At 39.2% G+C, this 12976-nt stretch overlaps 1 protein-coding gene across 11 annotated transcripts in view; it reads left to right on the top strand.

Annotated features, from left to right (window-relative positions):
• The window catches only part of tenm3 (teneurin transmembrane protein 3), a 404304-nt gene that overhangs the window by 192288 nt on the left and 199040 nt on the right, over positions 1-12976 (top strand). For all 11 annotated transcript variants that reach the window (XM_032562228.1, XM_032562226.1, XM_032562229.1 and 8 more), the window contains 3 exons: positions 815-1009; positions 5107-5307; positions 10645-10830. In XM_032562228.1, coding sequence (XP_032418119.1) covers positions 815-1009; positions 5107-5307; positions 10645-10830 — 582 coding nt within the window. The remainder of the gene's footprint in view (positions 1-814; positions 1010-5106; positions 5308-10644; positions 10831-12976) is intronic.

Consider the following 12976-nt stretch of genomic DNA (forward strand, 5'->3'; position numbering starts at 1 on the left):
CCCACAGAGAAGCAGTTATTGTTCCGAGATTGTTATCCCAGCAGTAAACGTGACCCGCGCACTCCGAAGGCTCCGTCGGCTGCTCTGTACACTTGCCTTTCCATTTTCACAGCCTTCATGTTCCCTGGGTTGGGGATCAACTTACCGCATATTATTTTAGACACACCTGTTTATATCTTTTTGCATAGCCTAAAGCCAAATGGAACCTCATATATCACAGGTCAAAGGCACTCCACAGCTATTTTATGAAATATCAAGAAACTTTGTAGCAAACTCATCTTGTTCTTTCTATTTGTGTAGCCTGGACAATAATCTCCCCTTATGCTTTTATTAAAAAGACAGTGCTGATATAAAAGTGGAGGAGAGCGATTACAGGAGCCCGGCTGTCACAGGAGGAAGAGACCAGAAATAAAAATTGTGTTTTTTCAGGTGCAACAGTGCTTGAAAATAGGACAGTGTCAGAAAGTGTCTTGGGCTGATGTGTGGGGGATTATAATAGAAAATAATTGGTGTGTTGAGCATTGTTTGGCGCCGGTGTTTTCTGGCCTTGTTTTTACCCTGGATTCATCAATCAAGTAAGCAAGCTGTTCGCATCTCAAAGGAATAATAGAATTATTTTACTCACACAATAAGAAAGGTAACTATAAATATTCAGACAAAAGCTGCTCAAGGCCCCTGGAGCTGTTTATTCCGTTTAAATCATAAATTATTCAGATTTTGACTAATTGCGGATTTTGTTGGTTTACAAAATTTTGTTCAGGAGGGGGTGATTTACTGCCTGACTAAGTCATCTGTCTCCATGTATCTAATTCAGCTGCCTGCCCGGTCCTGTGCAGTGGGAATGGCCACTACTCCCGTGGCCGCTGCCAGTGCTACAGTGGGTGGAAAGGCACTGAGTGTGACGTCCCGTCCAACCAGTGCATTGACATCAACTGTGGAGGACATGGCATCTGCATGATGGGAGCCTGCATCTGCAACACTGGTTATAAGGGAGATAACTGTGATGAAGGTAGGAAAAAGAAGCCCACCAAGGCAGTGGGTTTGTTGGTATTTGTATAGATATGTAATAAATGTTCAACTTAAAGCAGGAGCTTGTAACTTTTATTTAAAATTAAAAAAAATTATTGCTGAAACTGTCACTATGTTATGATAGCATGGTATGACGCTGATAACCTGTGAAGAATTTGAGCTCCTCTTCCTTCTCCCAGTGCTAATTAGAGACAGGAGAATAGTCTTAGAGCTGTCAATCATGCTCATGTATCTCTACAACACTACAGTGACTTCCCACTAGTAGAGTCTGCCTTGAATTACAAGTCTAGTTAGCATAGCTACCGGTGACAGGAAATAAGTGGTTTTCCTGGAACGGTAATTTATTGTTCTGTTTTAGCACATTTAGCAGACGGCTTAATTGACGGCTAAAATGCTCCTCCTGGCTCTGATTGGTTGCTTTTGACCGGGGTTGGTGCATTTCTTAGGATGGCAATAGTCGCATAGAGAGGAGATTGACTTTTCTTTTTCTTTTTACACATTATTTGTCTCATATTACAATACAGTGACAGTTTCAACACTTTTTTATTATTATTTATAAAAGTAACATACTGCAATTTTAAAGTAGGGAACAACTATCATGAGTTTTCGCATTAGAACTTGAAGCATTCTGTTGTTTGACATTGTTAAGGGGAATCTACCTCACAACTGTCAACACAACGACAAATCTTTGAAAACCCACATCCAGACTCTGTTATCTACATCACTAATGCATCAGTTTGCGAGCTGTTCCCAACTCACTTAAAAGGCAAACCATGAAATCATTTTCTAGACACGCTCATCAAACGAGATCTTTACTGAAGACAATGTGCGAAGGCCAACATCAAGGTGGAAAAGACAGAACGTACTCTTCTCAGCATTTAACAGCGATACTCCCACTCAGACTCTTTACCAAGCTGAGGGATCTGAGACAGAACAGGCAGCGGAGAACACTGGTACTCAGCTGCTTGTTACACTGGGGAAATTACAGTGTGGGCACCTTCCTTGCTTTTCTAATGTTATTATGAACATAGGATGGGTTTTAAACCCTCTGGTGTCCTGACAAAGCTGCAGGGGGTTTACACCTCTAGTAAAACACAATTGTGAGGTTTGTCGATCACGCTGTAGTTCTAAATCTTATATCTGGTCTGCAAGCCTAAAGAAGGGAAGTGGAGTAGCATTTCATCTGTTGGCAGGCAGCCAGCCATTCTTAAATTTTAAAACACCCCCTGAACTTTGCCATATTTTATTACAACCAAAGATTTCACTGCAAAGACTGTGTATGGCAGAAAATAATTTATTTATTCTGTAAGCACAGCAACCCAATGTATCAGCATCAGCATTTAGTGAGAAATTATTGACGTTAGGCAAGTTATGACTAAGATATATAATTTTGTAGCTGGTATGCCAATTACTGACACACTGAAAGGTTGACCATCCCGCCTGATGTGTAACTACGATGTACCTGTGGTGAGGGTAATCAGCCTCAGCTACCTGAGTGTCTATTTTTACAGGGACAAAACCTCATCCACTCATCCTGATGCTCTGGTGTTCACAGGTTTGTCACCTGACAAAGAGAGGAGAGAAAAGTTAAGGTCTCCATGGCAATTCCTAAAATATTCTGTACGGTCACTATAGAGCGTGTTCTGGACCCGGGGATCGGCTTGTGATTCAGAATCTTCTTCAGCTGAAGATCAGAAAGCCCTGCAGAGTGGCCAAAGTAGCAGAGTGCTGCATAAGATTAGTCCTAGCATCCCTGCAGGACATTTTCCTCCAACACTGCAGGACCAGAGCAATTACAATCATTAAGCAAATCTGTTTTCTGCCTGCTGAACTCAGCCGAATGGTTCCTGTGCCTGATGACTTGAACTGCGAGAGCACATTAAAGCTTGTTTACTACAGATTATTAGGCTTCTTTATCAGAATGTGTCCAACAGCCACAAGCATTGTAGGAACTGTTAACCACTTTGCTTTATGTGATATTTTGTTAATAGCTGTCATAATAATAATAATAATACCATTAGCTCTCATCTTTTCTGTACGGACTTCATCAATGTAAAGTGACAATTTAAAGTGTTAAACTTATTTAAAAAAGATGCCAGTTAAACATTCTTAGGTTTATGAAGGTTAGCATTAGCCCACCTAGGTGCTCTCCAACTCCTGGGTGGGATAAAGGTGCATTGTTAATGTAATTAATCCCTTGTTAGTTTTCACCTTTTCTCCCTACATGAATTTGACCACCCAGTGGCTAAATACATAACAGTGCAGATTTAAAGCTAATAATCTGAATGACCTATGCACACCTGCTTGAGTTACCCCTGCTGAAAAGTAGCTTATTAAAATGATAATGTTCCAGCTCAAATTAATTTACTCTAATCTGACATACAATTACACATCAGTGGTTACACTACAGTTGCTAAAAGCTTAGACAAGCCACACGGTGTACATTACCGCAATTTAATCGCAGCCAGTTGACACTAATTTGGCATTCGCTGCACATACGGCGCGCTACGCAGGTTCACAAACGGACTGCAGAGTGACTTTATATTCAAATCTTTAAAGAGTGTATAAAAGCAGACATAATGAAGATCATTTATATGAGGGGTGAAAGCCGTTTTGGGGGATGAGGTGAGTTAGGTTTATAACTGGATGTGTTTTCTCTGTGTTCTTGACAGCATTGATTAAGCATTTTCATTTAATCGCATTTTCTCAGGTCTTTGTGTTCATAAATGCAACAACATGCACAGGAGTCTGACTTCTAACGCCACCCCAACTTCATTTGCACTTCTCCTAAGCCACTGAGCTACACAGTCAAGTCACTCTGGGTACCACCTTGGTCGTAATGCTGATTCAAATCAATACTCTCTCTGTTAGCTATAGAAGTCATTTTTAATTTTTATTGCCATTTTTCTGCAATGTCAGGAAGTTTAAATGAGCCCTTAAACAAGAAGGAAAGTTGTACATATTTCCTCTGTTATGCTGCCGTTCTGTGTTTAACAACACACTTTACAATGTCCTGGAGGTTTTGTGCAGGCTTCCTGTAGAGGTTCCCATTTCTGTTTGATCACAGTCAGAAATAAACCGACTCTTAATCAGGAAATTAGCATTAACGGAACAGTTTGTGTTAACAGGAGCATCAAAATTCAGGATGCAAATTACTTGAAACTCATAACATTTATTATCTCTAAAATCAACATATCAGGACCAGGATCTTGGCTAAAACCACCTTCACACTGTGATATATCTTGCATTGGATTTTCTGCAGTTTATAGAAATAATGCTGCTTTTATTAAGTCACTGCATTACCTCCACATCTGATACCATAATAAATTATGATCCACAGCTAAGCCAGACGTCCACAGGTTTTTTGGAATATGTTATGAATTAAATTTTTTTTTTTCCATAATTCATGTCAGTTGAAAAGGTTTGTTCAATAAACAAACAGGATAGTGATTGAAGGGTTGCACAGCAGCAGCCAAAACAAGCCAATCAGAGACATGGAACAGTCATAAAAAGACCCTAACAGATCGAGTCATCTTCATTTTTTTATTAGCGTCGTGGCCTAAAGTTTTCAGCTATGCATCCTGCATCTTCATGTCTCTATCTGGGATGTGCAAATTGAATAATCAACTGGATGAATGTGCTCAATTTTTTATTTTTTTTATGTCTGTAGTTAAATAACGGTTCAACAAGCAGAACAGATTTAATCACAATGACATGACATGCAGAAGCTAAATTTGCACATTTAATTTTAAAATTCCGTGTAACGTGTCCATCACAAGTGTAGCGTTTGTCTTTTCAGAAAAACTAATCTCAAACTGTATGAAAATACACAAATCACACCCTGGAAATGAAAGGTGGGTTTTATCCAAGTATGCAAAGCGTGCTTGTGTACTGGTGTCTTTCTTCTCCTCACATTTTAGGCTGACACCTAGAAAAGATTTTCAATGATATCTGGTCTCTTGCTTAAAAATAACTTGTGTTCTTGTTACAATATTAAAGGAAAAATAAAAATCCTGCAGCACTCTTTCTCAGCAGTGTCTGTTAAATTAGTAATCCCTTCTCCCCATCTGTCTCCAGTGGACTGCATAGACCCCAGTTGTTCGGCCCATGGGGTGTGTATCCACGGCGAGTGCCACTGTCAGCCGGGATGGGGTGGAGCCAGCTGTGAGATTGCTAAGGCCTTGTGTCCGGACCAGTGCTCTGGCCACGGCACCTACAACGCAGAGACCAGTACATGTGCCTGCGACCAGAACTGGACGGGATCAGACTGTTCTCTAGGTGGGGTCATTTCCAATGAGCTAATATTTACAAACAAAAAATAAACAAGTGTACATTAAATTTCATTACTGTGCTACTTCATAGACTATCCACATTAAATCAGATATTGTCATTTTGTTCTGTGTAGCTTTTGTAGTACTACAACTATGGAGTGGTATATTTCTGGGATGTTTAAATAACAGCATACACAAAGACCAATTTTGCAATATGATATGTGCATAATGTGATCAGAAGCTTGTAGTCCTAACAGCCTGAGGCAGAAAGCTGCGTCTCTGGTGGTTCTGCTTTTGATGTTGTGGTACCATTTGTCTGATGACGACAGTTCCAGAAGTTCATGGAGAGGGTGTGAGCGATCTCTGGCAATAATCAGAGCCTTGTCCCTGCTGCGGTTCTGAAGCAGATCCAAGATGGAGGGAAGGGGCACCACAATGACTTCCTCAGCTCTTTTCACACGAGATTTCTCAGACGTTTTAAAGGGCCATGTTAACATAACATGGAAATAATCTAACAAATATGATCGGAATTAATAAGTCAGTGCTAGATATGCAACAATAAATAAAAAAGATGGGAAAAAAGTGCAATTTACTTATGCTTTTGTAGATACCCACACACACACATTCATACATATAGCTTTAGTGACATTTTTAACTTTGATTCAGACATCACAGTCTGAATTAAGATGCTTCGCCACAATTAATGTATGAAGTTTGGTGTCAACTTGGAAAGATGAAAACAGTTCAAACTAATTTTGATCTGAATGAGTATCTTAAAAATCCAAAATTTTCTGATTATATTTGAAAATTAAATATTTTTACAACCCTAACATCCACGCAGAACAGATTTGACGGGAGAGAATTGAAGTGTTAAGGTGAGATTTTCTAGTAGTGGTTGAAGCGAGTTAGCAAAGGAAGGCAGTCAAGTGTAACAGAGCAGCATAAAAAGTAGCTTAGATGTGTTTCTGGCTTTTATGTTGAGCATTTTAAATATTTTTTCCAGGAATAAAAACTGGATGCTACTTTTTGTTCTCTCTCCAGCAACAGGATCAAAGCAAATATAACTTCTCATGCAACCGTTATTTTTGCCACATCTGTAAAAGTAGATAAAGATCAATTTTAATTTTAAAAAAGAAAATCTGCATCATTCCTGACTTGCTGATATGGTCATTTATCACTGCTGTTGTGCCACAGCTCTCGTGGCTCATTTCTGAAAAGATAGCCAGGTTTAATTTTAATGTAATGTTAAGCTTTTTTTACTTTTATCAGGACCTATTACTTCAAATATGCTCTCAGCATCTCTGTTTGGAGACAGAGAGAGGAGAAGCAGTAAAAGGGGAGATAAAACTGAGGAAGAATGCAGATCAGTAACAGATGGCATGACATAAAAACAAACAAGAGGAAGGGAGTGTGTATGCGCACTCTCACTTCTGTTTGTGTTGCCTCAAGCTGTTATAGCAAGTATTGTCAAAACCATCAAGCACACATCCAATTAAGTGTTGTGTCTTAGTAGCATGCACACGTGCATACATCCTGCACTGATACAATATTACTTTTGGTGTGCTGTTGACCTTTTCCTCAAGATCTGTCAAAACATTTAAATACGCAGCCATCAAACACACATGTGTGGATAGATACATCGACATTCAACCTAAGGCACTTCAGTCCCTTATCAGAGTTTAGCAGTGTGGCGTATAATCTCTCTTTCTTTGACGTGGACTCACACAGACAGCCACGCTAACGCAGGCTGGCTGTGGGAGAGCCACATGGCCGCTCACAAACACAGCTGAGTTCACACTGTCGTGCTTTTGTTCTATATCAAGCTTTTCCTGACCAGGCTTTCATTTGGTCATTGGATATAAACACACACATACAAATCAAAGAGAAATTGCAGACAGTGAAAGTAACGCATAGCCTCACTTTCCAGACTCAGACAGTCCTGACCTCTGGAGGCATGGCCTGCACAAGGTCTGACAGTCTGCTGTCTGCATAACCTCTACGTAAAGGAAGCTGTGAGATGTTCCGCCCATGATTGGAGTTTTTTGCCCAGAACATCCTAAAGACTGGATGGTGTTATTGGATTGAGAAAAATTGGACAGCAACTCAAGCTCATTGTGTTCTTCTGATCATTCATGAACAATGTCTGCAGCGTGTCACGGTTATCCTGTTGAACAAACGAAATGCTCTGAGTCATTATTGTTTCCAGAAAGTATTTTGTCAGCGTTAATTCTGTTTTGTATAGAAACATGTTTTGTATAGATTTAAACATGATGAATATCAAATTCTATTATGACTTTGAAGTATGTTTGTTGCATTTTGTGGGATAAAGAAATTTAAAATTTACTTTGTAAATTTTCAACAAGACACATTTTCACTGTGTTTATTTTAGGCTACATTTACAAAAGACAGCTGGCTAGAAACTGCCAGTATTTTTGCATGTTGATTGGAGAAAAGTTCCATATTTGGACACCAGCGCCCACAAACCTTGAGTCAGCTGTATTTGTCATGCCAAGGCACTGGATGGAGTTGGGATTTTAGCATGTCATCGAACGCGCATTCACTTTTGACCATTAGCTTCCAAAGCAAATAGGAAACAGTAACCAATCTCCCACGAACAAATGCTCATGTAACATATATCCCTTATCAAGAATTGTGTTAAACTCAAAAGGCTACAAAGCACAAGAGAATGCTATTTGCCACTGTTTTTGTTGTTAGCATCTGTGCGTTCTGCACTTTCGCTCCAGCAAAATACTTCACATCTCTGTGGAGGATAAAAGTTTTACTCAGAGACCTATTCTCAAAAAGTGCTGGTGTGAGAAACTTCAGATACTGATGTTATGTAAGCAAGCGGTGGAAACGCAACAAAAATGTTATTGTTTAATTGAAGAGCGGCTCCGAATAAACGGGACCTTATTGATTAAAGTGCAGTGCTCTGCACAGTGTCAAGTAACCACTAGCTAAGTTAATCAGGAAGTAGATTGGGCTGCTATGATTTAGGGTGTCAAGCATTTTGGCATGCAAAGGTCATTAAATATTCATCCGGGTAGACTGAGCCTCTGCATAGCATTGCATGGGATTCAGTTATTATTGGATCTTTGTCACCTCAGGTTTTTTGACATCTCCAAAAATACTGGCTGGAGATTAAATTCTGTATTCTACAGTATCGAGTGTGTAGGAAGAAAGGCAATGTTGCGGTGTTATTTACCTAAGCAGGGAAACATAAGACAGATATGCAATAGCTTACAGCTTGCGGCATTCATCTGAGTAATGTGTGTGACTTTTGTGTAGGAGTTTTCATCTTTATCATGCTGAGCTTTGTGTTTTGAACTTGCAGAGGTCAAACTGTTGCACATGTTGTCTTTGCTTTCTATGATATCTATGTGATACTTTTTTCCAGCAATTCCTTGTTTTATTTAGTGGATTTGTAGTACAACTTAAATAGAACATATCAGCCTCAATATTCTCTACACTCCTAATAACTGAAAATAAGTATTTGTTATCAATATAAAATTGCTAAAGATGTTAGAATGTAACTATATTTGTAGAGGATATATGTTTGATTTAATTTCACTTAACGGTAAATACTCCATCCATCTATCAATTGGGTTTAACTGCTTATCCATGGAGAGCTGTGGGGGCTGGTGCCTATCTCCAGTGGTCATTGGTTGAGAGGTACACTCTGCACAGGTCGCCATTCCATTACAGGGCAACACAGAGGCCACACACATACACACCCCCTCATACCCAAAGGCAATTTAGAGAGACAAATTAACCTAAACAGTCATGTTTTTGGACTGTGGGAGGAAGCTGGTGTACTTGGAAAGAACCCACGCATGCAAAGGACATCCAAACTCTACGGAGGTCAGGATTTGAACCCAGGACCACTTTGCTGTAAGGCAACAGCGCTGCCAATAGTGGCATCGTGCAGCCCTGGCTAATACTTTCCAAAATTATTTATTAAAGTCAGTTTGTGTAGTTCATACAGAAGAGGATTAGAGCCATTGGGAAAGAAAGAATTCTGACTTTAATCTCAGAATTCTCTTTTTTTTCTAAGATTCAGAATTGTTAAAATTGTTTATGCAGCAGCAGACAAATGTAGTCTTAAATCTCAGATCTGCCCAATTTAACACACGGTTTCAGTGTGCAGAAAGTCTGTGTCAAAGAACATGCTAACATAATGGACATGCACCAGAGAATGTTTGGTTATTTATTTGGATTTAGATGTAGATTGACACAGAATTAGAATTCTGATATTAAAGTAAGAATCCCGAGATTAATGTCATAATTTTGAGATCAGTCATAATTCTTGTTGTTTTTCAGTGACCATAGTCCTCTTTCGTAGTTTAAAGCTCTCTTTAAAGAAAAAAATTAATTCTTTTTCTGTAATTCTGGCAACAGAAGCTCTTGTTTTTGGCAACACAGGCAACCCTGCCATCTCTCTGGTCCATCAATAAGTCCTGACCCTTTTACTGGTTCACCAGTTTCTCTGCACTTGTGGACACACCATGACTCATCCACCAAGACTGTTTGACCCTTGTTAAAGTTCCTCACATCTTAATGCTTCCCCATTTTCATCAGGTTCCACCACATCAACTTCACAGACAGCGCGTTCACAGGCCTCTCTTTGAGGTCAAAATGTTACGTCTTCTTGTTGTATGAGGTTGAGCTGAGAAGAATGTTGCATGATAAGCACTGACACATTCAGATGAAGGATATATATGTAATGCATCTGCTTCTAGTTGTAACCTCCTTTATGGCTTAATGTTTGTTTGAGTTTTGCGAAAACAGAATTATTCCACCGTCAGCCGTTATACATAATCACCACGACATTCAGAGCGCAAAAGGTTTCAAGCTAACAGCTTGAGGTATTTCTTCATACAAGGATGAACTCCAAACAGCAGCGGCTCTGCAGCTTAATTAGCCTTTCTGAGCTAATAACAAAAGGTGCATCACTACAGTCAGCAACTAAGTAGCTCAGGTGTCACTGCTTACTGCCGGTATGCTTTATCAGTAGACCCCAGCTACATGTTCTTTATGCCAGGTAAATTAAATGTGACTGGTGTCAGCTGCTGCAGATATTCCTGTTAATGCTAATGTCAAGACCAGAGCTTGGCAAGAACAGCTGTACTTTAAAAATCAATGCAATGCAATGAAAAGCTAACAATTACATTGTAGCGGGTTGTTTTGCTCTTGCAAAGTGAATATGAAATTATTTTGAGGATTGCTGTATGAGGGCTTAAAACAATGTTCTACTTTATGTTGCCAAGCAATTGGATTGTTGTTTTACAGGCCAAATGAAATAATGTGTCCTAATTTGCCTCTTACCCCTGTGTTACTCTTACAGAGGTGTGTGAAGTAGACTGTGGCAACCATGGAATGTGCTACGGTGGTATGTGTCGCTGCGAGGAGGGCTGGACGGGAACCGTCTGTGATCAGAAAGCCTGCCATCCGCTGTGCAGCAAGAATGGCGTGTGTAAAGATGGGAAGTGTGAGTGTGACCAAGGATGGACAGGAGAGCACTGCAACATTGGTAAGTGGATGACGTACAAACACATTTTACTAAAAAACATCCATAAAATCACTCTCCAAAATCCAAACAAACCTGCCCTTATTTCAGAAATGCGTCGGCTCCTAATAGTGTTTGTACAACACTTGGCAGCAACAATCTCCATAAGGCATTCTTTGGTCAGCAGCGGTTTTTTACTGGGAACTTCCTCATTTTCTCTCAGTTTTTCTTTTTTTGCCAAATCAGAAAGTCTGACCTTAACTGAGGCAGTGGAGGTCTGAAGTTGTCCTGGGTCTTTTGTGACCTTCTGAATGAGGTGCCGTCCATTCATGTAGTAATTTATATTGGTTGGCCACTCTGGAAGGGTTCCCTAGTGTTGAATGTTTTCTCCATCTGTGAATACTGGCCCTTACTGTGGTTCACTGGAGTCCCAAAGCCTTAGGTTATGTAGCTTTTTCCGGAGTTATAGATGTGTGTTTCGTCCTTGTCTGCTCTAGAATATCTATAGTTTGGGGCGAGAAGTGTCTCTTTTTGGAGAACTTTTTTAAGTTTAAAAATGTGGTCAGTCCCAGTTAGTTCATGATCTAACAAGGGGACAGTCCACAGTTTAAATCTGAATTTTTGTCTGAAAAAAAAAGGCAAAAACAGAAGGGATCTGAAAGTGGCCGTATACTTTTTCACAGCACTACAAATTCTTAAATCAAAGTATCTGTCTGTTATAATCAATCAATCCAGTTTATGGTTTTATAACACATTTCAGAAACAAGGCGATTTAAAGTTCATTAAAACATGACAAAAACATCATAAACACATCATATTGTCACCAATAACAGGCTTTCATTTTGTCAAGTGCAATCATTAAAATTATCAATACACATCAAATATGTTGCTCAATATTCCATTTATTGTAGTTCTAAAGCAACGCTAATCATGTGGGTATTTAGTCTTGATTTAAAGGAACTCAGTGTTTCAGCTGTTTTTCAGTTTTCTGAAAGTCTGTTCCAGATGTGTTTTAAACCCCTTATCGATATAAACTGCACTGTCACTGGAATATATTCCAGGTTAAAACTGAACTCCCTCTGTTGCTGTAGTCGTTCAGCAGTGAAACTTCAGATTCTCGGGGTCTCAAAACTCTTCACTTAACGTTTTTTGTAGATGGCTTCACCTCAGTTTGTCCACCTGAGCTGAATCTTTAAAAAAGACAGCTAACTTCTTCAGTCCAGGTTTCTATCAGCCTGCTCCACCTTCACATTAAAGTCTGTGATTTTTTTTTTTCTTTTTTCAGACTTGCCCACACGTTTTGCACTTTGATCTGTTGGAGCTTGCTCCCCATCTGTTTCCTCCTCAGAGTTTCATTTTCAGCTCTCTTTTTACCCTCTTCAATACCTCTCTGCTCCCAAGCATGAATCCTCTCTTATGCTCTTTCAGGTCACTGGTGCGCCAGGAGTTTTTTATTTCTTATTTACATTGTCCATCACAGACATATATGTCATATGAAATCTATGTTATTGCCATATTCCTTCTTCATATTCCATATTCAATTTGCTGAATTTTTTTTTACCCGCATGGAAAAGGAGCAACATGCGTGATGCCCATCTGTCGAGGCAAATTTACACCTCAGATTGTGCAGCCAAGTAACCAAACAGCATATCTGTCTCTGTGCCGGTTACCTGCATTTACAGAAGACATACATATTCAAATGTGGATTTGGAAGAAAGATTTTACAAACCAGGGAAAGCACATCATAGAAGATATAATTTGTCACCTTGTCTATATTAAATGCCTTTATACTACAGAGAATTAGCCAAACAAGTGTCTAAGTAATACTGTGCAATTATTAAAAAATGAATATTATATCAGAAATGCAAAACCGAGGATCATTTAAAGAACAAAATGTACTTTATGTGCATGTATAATTATGCTAAAGGAAACAACAGACCATTGTTTCCTTTAGCTTCTTCATTTCATATCAATGAAATGAAGAAGCAGTTTGTTATTTGAAATGAAAAAATGTGTAAGGTAAAAAAGCAAATATGATAATGATATAACATCCCAGTGAAAGTGATTTGTGTTCATTCAGATCATAGTTCACAATTTAATGCAGCATAAATAACCTCAGAAAACATCACTGACTTTCACAATCAATAGGTGTGTCTGTTAGCTTGTACAT

The sequence above is a fragment of the Xiphophorus hellerii genome, chromosome 5 (assembly GCF_003331165.1).
Source record: "Xiphophorus hellerii strain 12219 chromosome 5, Xiphophorus_hellerii-4.1, whole genome shotgun sequence".
Taxonomy (NCBI): Eukaryota; Metazoa; Chordata; class Actinopteri; order Cyprinodontiformes; family Poeciliidae; genus Xiphophorus; species Xiphophorus hellerii.